The following is a 19,478-nucleotide window of genomic DNA, read 5'->3' as shown; positions in this document are numbered from 1 at the left end:
AAGTGAATAGTTGAAGTGCCAGCACACACTCGTCTGATCAAAATTAGCTACATTCTGCCAACTTGAACACCTGCCCAGTATCCAACATCCTGTCCTTTCGGGAATAGGGCTGTTCTCCAGAAAGCTGCATCAACTCAATGGACTGAATGATCTCCTTTTGTGCTTTTTGGTGCTATGATAAAAGGGGGTGTATATTTACCATATCTAATAGTGTATAAAATGACTTTATTTAATGATGATTAAAAGAATATTATGCTCCAGAATTCATTTTTAGATTCATTGGGGTGCTTCCTGATATGAGGAAATGTGAATACTCAAGTTCAGATCATTTTTCTACACTGACCAATCATTCATGACATTGCACAAGGCATCAAATCCATTGGTAAAATATTCTGCTTTGGTGGGTTATATCATTCTCTACTGGTTATATCCATGCAAAAGCATTGACTAATATGACAAAAGGTCAAATGTTAAAATGTAGAGATTTAATGCTGGTATGACAATTCCCTTGAAAATCCAGCACTACGAGGAAACTGTTTGAAAAAGGCCTGCTCTGCATTTCTGAAGAAACTGGCATCAGGTCTTCCCTGAGAAATGTGGAGCTCTTTTGCAACACAGTAAAATAGGAACAGGTTGGCAATGTGATGGTGATGGCTACTCTTCGGGAGATTTCGAGCATTCTTCCCAACTGGCACTGCTGGCTGCTGTAATCATTCCTCGAACTCACAGCACACCTCAGGGCAAACAATCTTCACTCATTGAATAAGCAGCATCTTGCATTTCACATCTTAACTTGTTCCTGTGTGCAATGTGAACACAAAATCAGGGCATCCAGGTGTTCAACACCACTGGTCCAATCCACTTTTACTAGTCTCGTGACCAATATATACTAATTCACTGGGTTATTGGGTTTCAGAAATAATCCAGGTTCTGACTAAGCCAAATCAATAGAATGCTCCTCTTTTGTATTCCCCTGGTGACATTTGCACTTTAAAGGTTTGATGGAACTTCTTTATCTTATGAGGGGCAGGTATTCCATGAAATGATTTACTTAAATTGTCATTACTTTTCTTAACATCAACTTTACTGTTTATAAAATGCTGTTCTATTGCTTTTTATCTCCTAATCTTTCTTTATAGACCCTTCTTTTTCTTTTCTAATGGTCTCCCTGCTTTGTTTCTATACTCCCCTTATTCTTTTTGTATTAGCTGACATAGGATCACCATATTTTAAAGTCTCGATTTAGCTTTGATTTTTTTCTAATCATCCAAAAATTTCAACTTTTAGTGGGAACTGTCCTGAAATCTGCCTTGTCTGTACTGCAGACATTTTATATTATAATGCTCTATTTGGTTGTCCATTGCTTTATCTAACAGAGTGGGTTGAAGAGTTTCCGTTTAGGACGGTATTTCTACAAGTATATTATTTTATATGAATCTATAATTTTCTTCCGTTACATTAGGGCATCATTAATTATTCAGATTATTGGCCTTTATTTCTGTCCCTTCAAGCAAGGATTTTCTTTACCTTATAGCTTATGAAATTTGGATATTGTGCTCAATAATAAATGAACAATTGAAATATGCTTCCTGCATTTTACCATCAATAAAAGGCAATTTTTGAGAATCCATCCAAGAATAATTATCAAAGGAATTAACTTACTTACAATTACATGTATGTATTGCTTTTGGTTAAGAACCATATTTAAATAAACATAATCCACTGTTTCTTAATTTTAGTAAGTTAATAATACTTTAATAAACATATCACTATTGCCTCTGTGCTTTTTTTCTACAGTATAATCAGCTCTGTTACAATATTAACAATAAGCCTGGGGTCTTAGGTAGAATACTGCCTCCAATCCTTCTTCCCATACGAGTCTAGGTAATTTCGAGTAGTTTGAGGTGTTGGATGAACCACGAGTAAGTCTCATCAATAGAGGATCTTGTCTTGGATAAGGAGATGAGATTTTAACCATATATTATATTGATGGTAATGTGAGAAACAGAAGATATGATTGTCTCCAACTACAACTGCCCAAAACTGTCTTATGGTCCATCCAGTGGCTGTACTGTACATCAGAGTGGATAGAGCTTCAAATTAGTTCAGATTAATGTTTAATATCCATTATCTTGTACAACATTCACAAGTACTTTCCACATAATTAACCCTTTACACAATGATACAAATAACTGTAATGAATTCATCACCACCCCTTCTCCCTCAAGTCTGACTTCACAAATTCAAGAAAACTGGTGATCTGTCAGTTTTTCTAGAATGCATTCATTTCAGATTTGAAAGATTAGTAGGCTCGAGGATTGCTGACCTTGATGGTGTTCATTCCTTTGGATTATCCTTTCTCTTGTAAATCTCTTTTACTGATATTGAGTGGACATTTACCTGGAGAGCCTTTAATCTCATGGATGTCTCATAGAATAATTGTGCAGGTGAACGAGGGTGGTTTCATTTTTAGTACCACTAACTGGACATGTGACTGATATCATACAAGTGATTGCATATTGCGGTTGTCCTCCATCATTCAAAGTGTGATTGTTTGAGGTCAGCCTCTGCGTTTAGATCCTTGTAGGCTGATCTGTCTATAATGTTCAGTGAAATACCAACAAAAATCCAATAATCTTATATTTTAATGACTTGCCAAGTAGTGTTCCTTTCTCAAACCCCATCTCTATGTTAACATGAACCACACAGGCCTTCCATCCAGGTAGAAATGCTGGATCCCCAATGCCATGATAACTTGAAATTAAATGAATTCTTTAAGAGTATGGCTGAGTCCAAAACCTGATATTCTTAACATCCCCTATGACTTGGAGATTAAGAGTCAACCCAGAGTCATCATGGATACCATTATCTTTGTCCAAAGCTGTGAATATTGTTCACCATCTTCTCTGTAAATCAACCTGGCTTTCATTGTTGTCATAGTAATGAAGCTTTGCAGTCAATAAGATTTTGGAACAGGTTACATGACCCCCAGTGTTTATTCCCGTTTACGTTGAACAGACAGTCTCGAAATGAACAACTTATAAACTTCATGTTTGTAAAAGGTTGTATAGATTCTAAATTCAGGAATGACCTCCCTAAAGCTCTTTGACTTTCTACTCCTCTTTCTTCTTTTGTAAGCACACTTGAAACAGGCCTCTTGTACAAAACTTTGAGTTATCTAACATAGAATCTTTTAATCTGTTTTAATTTACATTTATTGTTGGCATTTATGATAATGCACCCTGTCTGATTTTAATTTCCATTCATTTCAGTTTTAGATTAATCTCAACATTAACATAGTTTAATTTGAAAACAACACATCTTATTCTGACAAAATTTACAGAGTAATTTTTACATGAAATCTAAGACCACTTTAATGTACCATCAGGAATCGCTGAATGTCATCTGTTCTAATCTGGCATATTTCAGCTTCTATCAGAGTTCTGACATGCGGTCGAGTTTTACCCCCTGTAATAAAACCCATTTGTTTTGCTTCTGTGTAACTTCTTTTTTGAAATAACTTAAAAATTGATTCTTAGTTGTAGACTAAATTATATGTTCCGCTATTTGTTATTTCCGTCTTAGACACCCATACCCACATTCCTTGAAAACAGAAGATGTATAAATGTCACAGGGAGAGACTAAATGAGTAAGAGGTAAATTGTGCCACTTGTAATGAGATATATGGCATCACACTGGTTATTTTATCTCCGAGATTAATTTGTTTTCGTTCAAAGGAATCTGTGCTCACTTGTGAATTAGTCTTTTTTGCTGGGTAGGAGAAAAGGGTCCTAAAGTTTTTCTAAATTGCAAAATTTGCTAATGAACTTAAAATTTAAGGATAATAATGTTCATAAAACTAATAATAGAGAGCATGTTTAATGCATCAAGGTAATGAATGCCTGAGAGCAGCATTACTTCTTTAAACTGGTTTGAAATGGGATCATGGTTGTACTTAATGTGGGTGATGGGGATCTCACTCACAGAGAGACTTGGTGGGAGCCAGGCTTCACCTCCCTTCAAGAAGGCGTGACATTCTCAATGCCTACCTTGCACTTAATAGGGCTATGCCAGTCCATCCCTGGGATCCAATCAACTGGGAGAAAGTGAGGACTGCGAATGCTGGAGATCAGAGTGGAGAGTGTGGTGTTGGAAAAGCACAGCCAGTCAGACAGCATCTAAGGAGCAGGAGAGTCGACATTTCTTCCTGTTGAAGAGCTTATGCTTGAAACATCGATTCTCCTGCTTTTCAGGTGGTGCCTAACCAGCTGTGCCCATCCCTGGGATCAGGCAGCTGTGTATTGCTCTGTTTGATCCCAGGTGATTTTCCCAAATTTGTGTTAGCTCCACATGGATATACCAAATGTTTGAGTTCCCTGGTGTCCCTCCACACATAAGCTTCCACTTTCCCACGGACAACTAGAAATGGACAACTAATACTGGTCTTGCCAGCTCCACTTTTCTCCCCGAATGAATTTTTAAACAAATGTTAGAGGTGAAATTGAGTTGTTTGATAAATTTGAATTTATATTTCTATTTGTTATGGGGTACGTCGGGTTCCAAGAGATCGATTGTGTCAGGGGACTCTCTAGTACAAGGTACACAAAGATGTTTCTGTGACCAGCAGCGGAAAATCAGAATGCTGTGTTGCTTCCCTGGTGCCAGGATCAGGGATGTCTCAGAGAGGGTGCAGAATTTCCTCAAGGGGGAGAGGGGCCAGCAGGAGGTCATTGTACACATTGGAACCAACAACATAGGAAGGGAAAAGGTTGAGATTCTGAAGGGAGATTACAGAGAGTTAGGCAGGAATTTAAAAAGGATGTCCTCGAGAGTAGTAATAGCTGGATTACTCCAGGTGCTATGAGCTAGTGAGGGCAGGAATTAGAGGATAGAGGAGATGAATGCATGGCTGAGGAGCTGGTGTATGGGAGAAGGATTCACATTTTTGGATCATTGGAACCTCTTTTGGGGTAGAAGAGACCTGTGCAAGAAGGACGGATTGCTCCTAAATTGGAAGAGGACTAATATATTGGCAGGGAGATTAGCGAGACCTGCTCAGGAGGCTTTAAACTAGTAAACTGGGGTGGGGGGGTGGGATCCAGGGAGGTAGTGTGGAAAGAGATCAACCTGACACTGGTACAGTTGAGAACAGAAGTGAGTCAAACAGTCAGGGCAGGAAGGAACAAAGCAGAGAACAAGGTAGGACTGATAAATTAAACTGCATTTATTTCAATGCAAGAGGCCTAATAGAGAAGGCAGATGAACTCAGGGCATGGTTGGGAACATGGGACTGGGATATCATAGCCATTACAGAAACATGGGTCAGGGATGGACCGGACTGGCAGCTTAATGTTCTAGAATACAAATACTACAGAAAAGACAGAAAGGTGGCTAAATCCCCAGGACCTGATCAGGTGTACGCTAGAACTCTGTGGGAAACAAGAGAAGTGATTGCTGGGCCTCTTATTGAGATACTTGTATCATCGATAGTCACAGGTAAGGTGCTGGAGGTTGGATAACGTGGTGCCACTGTATAAGAAAAGTGGTAAGGGCAAGCCAGGGAACCATAGACCGGTGAGCCTGACGCGGTGGTGGACAAGTTGTTGGAAGGAATCCTGAGGGACAGGATATACATGTATTTGAAAAGGCAAGGACTGATTGGGGATAGTCAATATGGCTTTGTGTGTGGGAAATCATGTTTCGCAAACTTGATTGACTGTTTTGAAGAAATAACAAACAGGATTGATGAAGGCAGAGCGGGAGACGTGATCTGCATGGACTTCAGTAAGGCGTTCGACAAGGTTCCCCATTGGAGACTGGTTAGCAAGGTTGTATCTCATGGAATACAGGGAGAACTAGCCATTTGGACACAGAACTGGCTCAAAGGTAGAAAACAGAGGGCGGTGGTGGACGGTTAGTTTTCAGACTGAAGGCCTGTGACCCAGTGGAGTGCCACAAGGATCGATGCTGGGTCCACTACTTTTCATCATTTATAGAAATGATTTGGATGGGAACATAAGAGGTATAGTTAGTAAGTTTGCAGATGACACCAAAATTGGAGGTATAGTGGACAGTGAAGAAGGTTACCTCAGATTACAACAGGATATGATCATATGGGCCAAAGGGCTGAGGAATGGCAGATGGAGTTTAATCTAGATAACTGTGAGATGCTGCTATTTGGGAAAACAAATCTTAGCAGGCCTTATACACTTAATGGTAAGGTCCTAGGGAGCGTTGCTGAACAAAGAGACCTTGGAGTGCAGGTTTATAGCTCCTTGAAAGTGGAGTCGCAGGTAGACAGGATAGTGAAGAAGGCATTTGGTATACTTTCCTTTACTGGTCAGAGTATTGAGTAAAGGAATTGTGAGGTCATGTTGCAGCTGTACAGATCATTGGTTAGTCCACTGTTGGAATATTGCATGCGATTCTGGTCTCCTTTCTATTGGAAAGATATTGTTGAACTTGAAAGCATTCAGAAAAGATTTACAAGGACGTTGCCAGGGTTGGAGGATTCGAGCTATAGGGAGAGGTTAAATAAGCTGGGATTGTTTTCCCTGGAGTGTCGGAGGCTGAGGGGTGACCTTGTAGATGTTTATAAAGTCATGGGGGGGCATGGATATGATAAGTGGACAAGGTCTTTTCCCTGGGGTGGGGGAGTCCAGAACTAGAGGGCATAGGTTTAGGGTGAAAGTGGGAAGATATGAAAATGCCCTAAGGGGCAACGTTTTCACTCAGAGGGTGGTAAGTGTATGGAGTGAGCGGCATAATTACAACATTTAAAAGGCATCTGGGTGGGTACATGAATAGGAAGGGTTTGGAGGGATATGGGTTGGGTGCTGGCAGGTGGGACTAGATTGGGTTGGGATAGCTGGTCAGTATGGACAAGTTGGACCGAAGGGTCTGTTTCCATGCTGTACATCCTATGACACTGGGTTATGTTTTGTTCTATATATTAGATAAGTTCATGATTTGAATCCTACTCAGTGTTCACCATTATTTGCTATAATATACATTAGTTCTAGAACTCTCTGGGAGAAGTGAAATCCACCATGCTGACTTGAACTAAGCACAAAGATTTTGCCAAACATTTTTGAGACCTCTTGCATGCATGCTGCATTCATAATACAAGTCTGGCACACTTGAATGTCATTAAGAGCTGGTGAAGAACCATAAAAGGCCTAAAAATCACACAACACCAGGTTATAGTCCAACAGGTTTAATTGGAAGCACACTAGCTTTCGGAGTGACGCTCCTTCATCAGGTGATTGTGGAGGGCTCGATCGTAACACAGAATTTATATCAAAAATTTGCAGTGTGATGTAACTGAAATTATACATTGAAAAAATGATTGTCTGTTAAGCCTTTCATCTGTTAGAATACAGTGATAGTTTCATTTCTTTCATGTGTAAATCACAAAACCCTTTTTTTAAAAGTTGCATTCTCGTGTTAGCTGTTAACAATGGTGATAGCTAGACAATATGTTGAAGGTGTTAGCCCCTTGTGTTCTCTGTCTATGACCTGATGTTTAGATTGATTCTAATCTAAAAAGTGAGATAACAGAGTTTCACATAAATTCATGCAGCTTTTGAGCTCAGAGTTCTACATGAATGTATACAGTTTTTGAGCAAAGTGCAATGTAACCCTACACGTACAAATTCACCCCACAAAATATATGTGTGCATGTGGGTCTTTGTCTGTCTGTGTGTGTGTGTTTGTCTGGGGTGGGGGTTGTGAGTGTGAGAAAGTGTGTGTGTGTGTGTTTAGTGAGTGCAGAGTGTCTTTAGTCTGTGAGGGGGTGCATGTGTGAGTGTCTGTGTGCGCGTCTGTGTGTAGCTATGTCCGTGTGTATGTGAGAGTGTGTGTGTCCGTGTGTATGTGAGAGTGTGTGTGTGTAGGAATATCTGTGTGTGTGTAGTGCAATGGCGATCACCTGTAATGTGACATGAACCCAAGGTCCTGGTTGAGGCCCTCCCTATGGGTACCGAACTTAGCTGTCAGCCTCTGCTCGGCCACTTTCCTCTGCTGCCTGTCCCGAAGTCCACCTTGGAGGATGGTCACCCGAAGGTCCGAGGCTGAATGTCCTGGACCACTGAAGTGTTCCCCAACTGGGAGGGAACCCTCCTGTCTGTTGATTGTTGTGAGGTGCCCATTCATCCGTTGTCGTAGCCTTTGCTCGGTTTCCCCAATGTACCATGCCTCCGGGCATCCTTGCCTGCAACATATAAGATAGACAACGTTGGCTCATTCACATGAGTACCTGCCATGTACAAGGTGGGAGGTGTTCCCACGCGTAATAGTAGACATAGATACCACTATTACGTATGGGAACACCTCCCACCTTGTACATGGCAGGTACACATGTGACTCAGCCAACGTTGTCTAAACCCTATGAGTCAGTGATCATGTACCTGGGTGTACATTGTCCACTGGCATTTCAATGACCAGATTGTCATGCAGCACTCACATGTAATAAAAGATGTAAGCTACTAACTGAACAACTCTGAAATCATTTGAAAGTAGGCTGATGTTGAAAACCATCTGCGATTGTAACCAACACACTTACTGCCAGAGCGTAGAAATCAGAATGGTTTTGCAGTCCAACTGTTCCAGAACACGAGCCTGCTGTGAATGCTTTCAGTGGGTGGTGACAATTTCTTAACTCAACTATTCTGTTTCTGACAAAGTGCTCCAGTGACTTTTTTTAAAATAAATGCATTCAAAAATAAACTGTTTCTATTTTATCAAAATTGATATATTTTAAGACAATGTAGAGAGAGGAAGAATAGACAGATCTCATGTGCATTGGCTTCTGTTTATCAGTTGTATTCCAATGTCACTAAGGGTCTTGTGATGCAGTGGTAGTGTCAGAAAGAGAGGCAGAAAATTCAAGTTCCAGTCCCATGTGTGTGAGAGGTGTGTTTCACAGAAGGCTGACTGAAAATAACTTTTCTCTCAGTGTTGCTGTTGAGAGAGCAAAAGGTCTACTGTTCTTCTAGAGGCCGACCCTGCTTTCAAAACAAAGTGGTCCTCCAGATCTAAATGTATTTGTCATTGAGAGATAACCAGAGAAAGCAATAAGTGACAAACTATTCTCCTCATTGAGCAAGTTGCATCTCATGTCCAGGTCATTAGAAACCTGAAAACTGATCTACATTCTGGCAAATATCGTTTCAGTCTGACCATTGTGTCTGCTTTTAACAACATAGTGACATGCAAAGTCATAGCCAACACAGCATAGAGTCATAGAGATGTACAGCACGGAAACAGAACCTTCGGTCCAACTCACCCATGACAACCAGATATCCCAACTCAGTCTAGTCTCACCTCTCAGCACCGGGCCCATATCCCTCTAAACCCTTCCTATTCATATACCCATCCAGATACCTTTTAAATGTTGCAATTGTACCGGCCTCCACCAGTTCCTCTGTCAGCTCATTCCATATGCGCACCCCACTCCGCGCGAAAATGTTGCCCCTTGTGTCCTTTTTATATCTTTCCCCTCTCGCCCTGAACCTATGCTCTATAGTTCTGGACTCACCCACCCCAGGGAAAAGACTTTGTCTATTTATCCGATACATGTCTCACATGATTTTATAAACCTTTATGAGGTCACCCCTCAGCCTCCGATGCTCCAGGGAAAACAGCCCCAGCCTGTTCAGCCTCTCCCTATAGCTCAAATCTTCCAACCCTGGCAACATCCTTGTAAATCTTTTCTGAATCCTTTCAAATGTCATAACAGCCTTCCAATAGGAAAGAGACCAGAATTGCACACATTATTCCAAAAGTGGCCTCACCAATGTCCTGTACAGCCGCAACATAACTCCCAACTCCTGTACTCAATACTCTGACCAATAAAGGAAAGCATACCAAACGCTTTCTTCACTATCCTATCTAATGGCGACTCTACTTCCAAGGAGCTATGAACTTACACTCCAAGGACTCTTTGTTCACCAACACACCCTAGGACCCTACCATTAAGTGCATAAGTCCTGCTAAGATTTGTTTTCCCAAAATGCAGCACCTTACATTTATCTGAATTTAACTCTATCTTCTACTCTTCAGCCCATTGGCTCATCTGATCAAGATCCCATTGTAATCTGAGGTAACCTTCTTCGCTGTCCACTACATGTCTAATTTTGGAGTCATCTGCAAACTTTCAAACTATATCTCTTATGTTCACATTTCTATAAATGATGAAAAGTAGTGGACATGACATCGATCCTTGTGGCACTCCACTGGTCACAGGCCTCCGGTCTGAAAAACAACTCTCCACACTCTGTCATCTACCTTTGAGCCAGTTCTGTATCCAAATGGCCAGTTCTCCCTGTATTCCATGAGATCTAACCTTGCTAACCAGTCTCCCACGGAGAACCTTGTCGAACACCTTATTGAAGTCCATTTAGATCACGTCCACTGCTCTGCCTTTATCAATTCTCTTTGCTACTTTTTCAAAAAACTCAACCAAGCTCATGAGATGTGATTTCCCATGCACAAAGCCATGTTGACTATCCCTAATCAGTCCTTGCCTTTCCAAATAGGTGTACAGGTAAATTCTATCCCTCAGGATTCCCTCGAACAACTTGCCCATCACCTATGTCAGGATCACCCCTCTATACTTCTCTGGCTTGCCCTTACCACCTTTCTTGGTACCATGCTAGCCAACTTCCAGTCTTCTGGCACCTCACCTGTGACTATAAATGATACAAATATCTCAGCAAGGAGCCCAGCAATCTCTTCCCTAGCTTCCCACAGAGTTCTAGGCTACACCTGATCAGGTTCTGGGGATTTATCCACTTTTATGCATTTCAACATATCCAGCACTTCCTCCTCTGTAATAAGGACATTTTTCAAGATGTCACCATCTATTTCCCCACATTCTATATCTTCCATGTCCTTTTCCACACTAAACACTGATGCAAAATACTCGTTTAGTATCTCCCTCATCTCTTCTGGTTCCACAAAAAGGCTACCTTGCTGATTTTTGAGGAGCCCTATTGTCTCTCTAGTTACCCTTTTGTTCTTAATGTATTTGTAAAAATCCTTTGGATTTTCCTAAACTGTATTTGCCAAATCTTTCTCATGTCCCCTTTTTGCCCTCCTGATTTCCCTCTTAAGTATACTCTTATTGCCTTTATACTCTTCTGAGGATTCACTCGATCACTCCTGTCTATACCTGACATATGCTTCCTTCTTATTCTTAAACAACCCCTTAATTTCTTCAGTCATCCAACATTCCCTATACCTACCAGCCTGTACTTTCATCGTAACAAGAGTATACTGTCTCTGAATTCTCGTTATCTCAATTCTGAAAGCTCCCCATTTTCCAGCCATCCCTTTACCTGTGAACATCTGCCCCAATCAGCTTTTGAAAGTTCTTGCCTAATACTGTCAAAATTAGCCTTCCTCCAGTTTAGAACTCCAACTATTAGATCTGGTCTACCCTTTTCCATCACTATTTTAAAACTAATAGAATTATGGTCGCTAGCCCCAAAGTGCTCTTCCACTGACACCTCAGTCACCTGCTTTGCCTTATTTCCCAAGAGTAGGTCACCTTTAAAACAATATAGTATTAGTTCTTGAAATGAATAATGTCAACTTGCTACATGTCTGTGGTTGACTCCACATCTGGCCAGTGGCAAGTGTATTGGATAACATTGAAATTGGCTGGATGAGATCTCCTGTCTGTAAAGATGCCTACTACATTTCTTCCAAGTAATCCAGCTGTAGAATGAGCGGGTGGGTTGTTTAGCAGCAGTGCATTCTGAGCAACCTGATTTTCCAACCTTTGCCATTCCCTGCAACTCCTGTACACAAAGCCAGATAAACTCTCTGTGCGTCCAGAATTTAACTGCTTCAATGTTCAATTGATCCTATAATTAGTGTGCTAACCCCTGTTGCTTCATTTTAATCTTTCCCAGCAAATACCTGCTAACTCTTTCTCTGAGTTAATTAATCTGTAGCAATTGCTAAGGTTTCACAGGTTTTAAAAACAACACGGGGGATTTTTAAAAAGATGTTTTGCTACCAATTTCACTCATCTTTTTCTGAATAGAAAGTAAGGGAGATAGTGCAGGAAGGAAAAGCCTTGGCAGCTTTGCCCTGTGATTGGTTTCCTGTCAGTGTTAACGGTCCTCCTCCCTCAGCATTACAGTCAAATAGTATTGGGAAACTCACCCACGTTTTTACCAAACTTTGCGAGTGGAAATCCCTGGTCAACTATTTTGACAAAGTCATAGAATCATAAAATCCATACTTTTTTTAATTTCAAAAGTATACTTTATTCATAAAATATTTTGATGATCTGTACAATTGGTCATGCCATACATACGTAAACATTCCATTTCTTCGCATACATAGACAGAGTAATCATTCATATATACAGGTCTGTACGATTACTATCCACATATTTAGCAGGGGGGGGTCAGCGGAGCCCCCTTACTGCTTTGGACCCCTGTGCTTAGGCAGGCAGACATTACACGGTGGTCTTTCCCCACCGCGCCTTGGCGGCAGCTGCCGCAAGCTTCAGTGCGTCCCTCAACACGTAGTCCTGGACCTTGGAATATGCCAGTCTGCAACACTCAGTCGGGGTCAACTCCTTCAGCTGGAAGATCAACAGGTTTCGGACCACCCAGAGAGTGTCCTTCACCGAGTTGATGATCCTCCAGGCACAGTTGATGTTCGTCTCGGTGTGCGTCCCGGGGAACAGACCGTAGAGCACAGCCCTTGAGTCCTTCAAAAAGAATAAAACTCCCGAAAGCGACTGCTTACCGATCGAGCTTTATACTGCTCTGTGGCTCTTGATTGGCCAGGACCTGCTGGAGGCGTATGTCAGCATGCTTCGGGCAGGTGCCATGAGTGAATCCATGAGGAAAGGCATCATCACCCTCATCTACAAGTGGAAGGGGGAGAGGGAGGAACTCAAAAATTGGAGACCAATCTCACTGTTGAATGCGGATAATAAAAATTCTGTCAAAGGTAATCGCCAACCGGGTCAGGTCTGCTCTGGGGCTGGTGATTCACCCTGACCAAACCTGTGCTGTACCAGACAGGAAGATCACTGAGAGTCTCGCGCTCCTCAGGGATACGATCGCCTACATGCAGGACAGAGGGTTGGGTACCTGCCTCATCAGCCTGGACCAGGAGAAAGCTTTTGACAGGATATCACACAGGTATAGGAGAGATGTTCTCTCCAAAATGGGATTTGGGGAGGGAATCTGCAATTGAATCAGACTGCTCTACACCAATATTGTCAGTGCAGTCTCAATCAATGGTGGGAATCAGATAGCTTCCCAGTCAGATCTGGAGTCAGGCAGGGCTGCCCTCTCTCTCCTGCCTTGTTTGTGTGCTGCATAGAGCCATTTGCCAAGTCCATCAGGAAGGATGCGAGCCTAAGAGGGTTGACTATTCCTGGCAGCGGGGGCCTGCAGGTTAAGGTCTCCTTGTACATGGATGATGTTGCCATTTTCTGTTCGGATCCGCTGTCCGTGCACAGACTCATGTGCATATGTGACCATTTCGAGTGGGCCTCAGGGGCCAAGGTAAACCAAGGCAAGAGCGAGGCCATGCTCTTCGGGAACTGGGCCGACCAATCCTCGATCCCCTTCACTGTCAGGACCGACTACTTAAAGGTGCTGAGCATTTGGTTCGGCGGGGGGGGGGGGGGGGGGGGGGCGGTGCTGGGGTGTACGCCAAGTCTTAGGAGGAGTGTATCAGCAAAGTGAGGCTGAAACTGGGCAGATAGAAGCTACGGTCACTCTCCATCGTGGGAAAAAACCTGGTCATCAGGTGTGAGGCACTGTTATTGCTGTTATACGTGGCACAGGTCTGGCCTATCCCCAGAACCTGTGCCGCTGCAGTCACCCGGGCCATCTTCCAATTTTAATGGAGAACAAAGATGGACGGAATCCGAAGAAGCTCGATGTATAAAGATCTTGGCAACGGTGGAAAAGATATACCCAATGCCACCCTCACCCTGATGGCCATCTTTGTGTGTGGCTGCATCAAGTTGTGCGTGGATCCTCGGTACGCAAACACCAAGTGTCACCATGTACTGAGGTTCTACCTGTCCCCGGTGTTGTGAAGGATGGGCCTGACCTCGCTGCCGCGGAACGCTCCGAGTTGTTGGACCGTTCCGTATCAACTGTCCTTCGTGGAGAAGATTATGAAGAAAAACACCTTTGACCACAAGCCAATCAGGAAGTGGTCAGCACATAGTGTCCTTGAGACCCTTCATGAAAAGAAGAGGGCGGATCCTATCAAGCAGTTCCCTGAGCAGACTGTCAAAGCCATTTGGGAGAATGCCTCATCGCCAGAACTTTCCAACAAGCACCAAGACATGGCTTGGCTGGTGGTGAGAAGCCTGTGAGATCCTTTATGCCCAGACTCTCAGCCACACCGCACGCTGCCCTCGAAGTGGCTGCGGGGGGGATGAGACTGTCACACATCTCCTTCTGGAATGTGCCTTTGCAGAAGAAGTCTGGAGAGGAATGCAGTGGTGTTTGTCGAGGTTCATCCCGAACAGCGCCGTGGCGCAAGACTCCATGCTCTAGAATCATAATATCCTTACAATGTCGAAACAGGCCCTTTGGCCCAACAAGTCCACACCGACTCTCTGATGAGTATCCCACCCAAACCATTCCCACCCAAACCATTACTCTACATTTACCCCTAACTAACACATCCCTGAATACTATTGGCAATTTAGTATGGCGAATTCATCTAACCTGCACATCTTTGGATGTCCTTAACCTGAGAAGTCCAGGCGTACTTATGTTCTCAATTACCTTGGTCAAAGGAGGAATTGGGAAAATAGCAAATGGGAAAATAGGTAAGAGAAGAATGGGGGTATCTCTCAGTAAAACAAATTCATTATCATATCCCTTAATATTGAGAGAAAGTGTGGGATTGGAAATTTCATTTGGTGGTTATTTGTTGGTAAAGGAATTTTTCCGACAGGTAGATTTTGAGTATAGTTAGATATTTTAACAAATAATGATGGCATTAATACCAGACATCTCATGAATTCATCGAATGCTTTGTGTTCAAAGTACTATGTCCTTGTGTGTACTGTGCAATTAGAGATGTGCTCTTGATGACTTTATTCTTTATACTTGTTGACAGCTGGCAAAAGCGTATGTGCCTCATAGTAGAGATCACATGACAACAGCAGACCAAAAAGGAAATTTGTACATCATTTCATTTCAATCTAAACCTTCTCCTTTTCACAAGCAAAAAGCAAATTGCATGCACAACTTGTAACAATGAGTTAACTCATTAAGCACACCATTAATCACAATTCTTATGTACGAACAGTTGATTGTCATTTTAGCTATTCCCACTTTCTCCTTTTAGTTATATACATGATTTGTGTGGTTTTGAAATAGTTTGTGATGGCATGCATGCATATTGTCATCTTTTTCTCCAAAATCTGCTGTTGATATGATGTGCTTTGATTCAGTTTTGAAACTTTTGCAGTTGATTTGCTAATTTATACCATTATCTTAGATATTACTTTACAATAGTTACATCTGGCAAAGCAGTTTTTCCATTTTTTGGCACCGACATCAATTTTCCTGTGTTGTCCTGCAGTTGGACCCTCTCTGTCTTGAGCTATTGTTTGTCTGTTTGTCAAGTAAAGTGACCTGTGAAACAATGGAAACATCTTCTAAAACATTTATATTTATTCATTAGCCCAAGCTTTGGACTTCCTTCGGCAGAGCTTTGCATGTGATACCTGGAATTCCAGATCTTCAGTCTTGTTGCTGCACTGGGCTCTAAAAGCAGTTTGTTCTCTAGATGTGAGCATTGCTATGTCACAGATTCTCCAGCTTCCCTTTGGGGGTTTCACTTTTGGATTGCTATCTGGTGTGACTTTACACCAGTCTGCAAAGCTCATGATGTTGCAGAAAGTACCATTCTGGAAGGTCACCTCATATTTAGTTGACTTGGTTTGCTGTTTTCATTTCAATAGTTACAAAACATTTCTCTTCTTTAGACTTGATGTTGCCCAACTTTCGAAGATGAAAATGGAATGATCTTGAATCATCATTGAATGTTTCTCAAGTACCCACACTTGATTCATTTGAATTATCACCCACCATTTGTGCACAAAGCTTCTCCATAATCTTTATAGGCTTATTTTTCTGTTCCCTAGCTAAATACTGGCATGCAAGGTGGATTCTTTTAGTTGAAGAACAGTTTTCACCTTTCTGGACATGCTTTATTTTGTTTTATTTGACAATTTGTACAATATTTGCAACTTGTCCTTCAACTTTCACCCTTCTACTGGCCCTTCAGTGGATACCTGTTGCTTTTATCCACACTGTTATGCTTGAACGGCCTAGGTTGCATTTTGACATTGTGAGCATGTCTGAGCTACTTTCCAAAATACTTCTCAGGTTTATGCCCTTTCTCCACATTATGGACAAAATTGACTTTATGTTAGGAGACAGAGGGTGGTGGTAGAGGGTTGTTTTGCAGACTGGAGGCCTGTGGTGTTCCACAGGAATTGGTACTGAGCCCATTTTTGTTTGTCATTTATTTAAATGATTTGGGTGAGAATATAGGAGGCATGGTAGGTAAGTTTGCAGATGACGCCAAAATTGGAGGTATAGTGGACAGTGAAGCAGGTTGTCTAAGATTACAAAGAGATCATGATCAATTGGATCAATGGGTTGAGGAATGGTCGATGGAGTTTGATTTGGATAAATGTGAAGTATTGCATTTTGGTAAAACAAAGGACTTATACAATTAATAGTGTAGAGCAGAGATTCCTAAGATTTTGGGTCAAAGTGATTCTCTTTGTTTGGAGTTTATGTTCACTTAGAGTCATAGTCATAGAGATGTACAGCATGGAAACAGACCCTAGTCCAACCTGTCCATGCCGACCAGATATCCCAAACCAATCTATTCCCACCTGCCAGTACGCGGCCCATATCCCTCCAAACCCTTCCTATTCTATACCCATCCAAATGCTTCTTAAATGTTGCAATTGTACCAGCCTCCACCACTTCCTCTGGAAGCTCATTCCGTACCCGTACCACCCTCTGTGTGAAAATGTTGCCCCATCTGTCTCTTTTATATCTTTCCCCTCTCACCCTAAACCTATGCCCTCTAGTTCTGGACTTCCCGACCCCAAGGAAAAGACTTTGTCTATTTATCCTATCCATGCCCCTCATAATTTTATACACCTCTACAAGGTCACCCTCAGCTTCCAACGCTCCAGGGAAAACAGCCCCAATCTGTTCAGCCTCTCCCTGTAGCTCAAATCCACCAACTCTGGCAACATCCTTGTAAACCTTTTCTGAACCCTTTCAAGTTTCGCAACATCTTTCCGATAGGAAGGAGACTAGAATTGCATGCAATATTCCAACAGTGGCCTAACCAATGTCCTATACAGCAGCAACATGACCTCCCAACTCCTGTACTCAATACTCTGACCAATAAAGGAAGGCATACCAAACGCCTTCTTCGCTAACATTAATGAGGCTGCTTCTGCTTTGCTTCCCTTTTTGTTCTTCTTCTCACATCATTCAGCAAAATTAAAGCTGTAAAATATTTTTGGGGCCTTTGTGTTTGGAAGGTATAAAGCTATCACAAGAAACTGTAATTGTATAGCTGTAACTGTTTTTTTTAAAATTTGCATTGCAGGTGGACAGGGTGGTTCAGAAAGTGTTTAACATGCTTGCCTTCAATGCTTAGACCTTTGAATATGGGAGTTGGGACGTCATGATGAGGTTGTAAAGGACATTAATGAGGCCTCTTCTGGAGTAGTGTGTACAGTTCTGGTCACCTTGTTATAGCAAGGATATTATTAAACTTGAGAAGGTTCATAGAGTCATAGAACATGAAAACAGACCCTTCTGTCCAACCAGTCCATAATCCCAAACTAAACTAGTCTCATCTGCTTGCGTTTGGCCCATATCCCTCAAAACCTTTCTTAGTCATGTACTTATCCATATGTCTTTTGAACATTGTAACAATACCTGCATCTATCATTTCCTCTGGCAGCTCATTCAACACATTAACTACTCTCTGTCTAAAAATGTTGCCGTCATGTCCTTTTTAATTTTTTTCCCTCTCACTTTAAAAATATGTCTCCTAGTCTTGAAAGCCCCCATCATGGAGAAAAGATTCCTGCCATTCTCCTTATCTATACTCCTCGAGATTTTATAAGCTCTATAAGATCATTCCTGAGTCTCCTATACAAATTATTGTACATATGCAAATTATACAGGAGAGACAAATTTGCATGCTTTTGATGTCTTTCAGTAAAAATGATAATTTTAGTACAGATGGTTTTGCTTATTCTACATGCATCTCCGGAAATCTGCCTCAAAATGTCGTCAGGTGACCTCTGCAGCTCTTTTAGGTCCATGTCTCTTCCTTGCTAAAAACCATCTTAGTCCATGAAAGGTCTCAGGCATAACAAACAACGGCTAGAAATTAAAATATGATAATTCCCATTTACCACCGTTGTAATAGGGTGCAGTAGTGGCTGTGCTACAAAGACCAGGAAGGAGGGGAAAGTAAAGGTTGGGATTGGAATTGTATTACAAATCCTGACCGGAAAAAGAGGGCTCAGTGGTGCAGAAAGGAGGAGTACCCCTTTTGTGACAATTGCTTGAGGATTGAAACCAGTTTTCTCTTATCAGTATCCTCTTCACTCTAATTTCTAATCAACATACCAAACAAAATAGAAACTAAATCAAACACATTTTAAGGTAACAGAATGCAGAGACTCCTACATTTCATACATAATAAAAATGGAAAAGTGATTCTCTTTGGAGTTTATGTTCATTTCGCTAACATTAATGAGGCTGCTGTCTGCTTTGCTTCCTTTTCTGTTGTTGTTGTCACATCATTCAGCAAAATTAAAGCTGTAAAACATTTTTGGGGCTTTTGTGTTTAGAAGGTGTTAAGTTATCACAGGAAACTGTTATTGTATAGCTCTAACTGTTTTCTTTCTCCGTTAGGTGTTATTTTATTAAAAGAAACACACCTCACAAAAATATTTTGCTTTTTTATTTAGTGACTAGTTATCTTCTGATATGATAAGGAAATCCAGCAGAAAATCTTTTATTTGAATTGCTATTCCATGGAAAAGGAAAGCATTATGAGGAATGAACTTGATACAATTTGTTTATTTTTATCTCAGTCACCTTTGTTACCTCCAAATGTTTCAAATTGAGAGACATTTATAGTTATTGCTATTACTTAGGTAAAGAATGACCCATCTAATTTCACAATTTTATAGAAACGTTGGTAGATTCTCAGATGGAATTGCTCTGATGAGCTAGAAACCACACAGAACTATTTTTAAGATATTGTGGGCAGGAGTATAGTTACGTCAATCTAAGGCCGTGCTCATGGGAAAGAAACAGGCTTTGATGAATGTTCGAAATGATAGTGCTTCAGGTGGAAAAACAACAGAAATGTAAGTGTTCTCCATTATTTGAATATGTTTAAAATCTATAGGT

General features: G+C 41.5%; 1 protein-coding gene across 2 annotated transcripts in view; it reads left to right on the top strand.

Moving 5' to 3' along the window:
• Positions 1-19,364: 19,364 nt before the first annotated feature.
• The window catches only part of LOC140481434 (interleukin-18 receptor accessory protein-like), an 80,583-nt gene continuing 80,469 nt past the window's right edge, over positions 19,365-19,478 (top strand). Inside the window, exon 1 of one of the 2 annotated variants that reach the window (XM_072577599.1) lies at positions 19,365-19,435. In XM_072577599.1, the coding sequence (XP_072433700.1) occupies positions 19,368-19,435 (68 nt within the window). In that variant the 5' untranslated portion in view covers positions 19,365-19,367. The remainder of the gene's footprint in view (positions 19,436-19,478) is intronic. The other variant, XM_072577600.1, reaches the window with a different exon arrangement.

The sequence above is a fragment of the Chiloscyllium punctatum genome, chromosome 9 (assembly GCF_047496795.1).
Source record: "Chiloscyllium punctatum isolate Juve2018m chromosome 9, sChiPun1.3, whole genome shotgun sequence".
In the NCBI taxonomy this organism is placed as follows: Eukaryota; Metazoa; Chordata; class Chondrichthyes; order Orectolobiformes; family Hemiscylliidae; genus Chiloscyllium; species Chiloscyllium punctatum.
The sequence above is the reverse complement of the archived record's forward strand: the minus strand, read 5'-3'. Positions and strand labels throughout refer to the sequence as shown.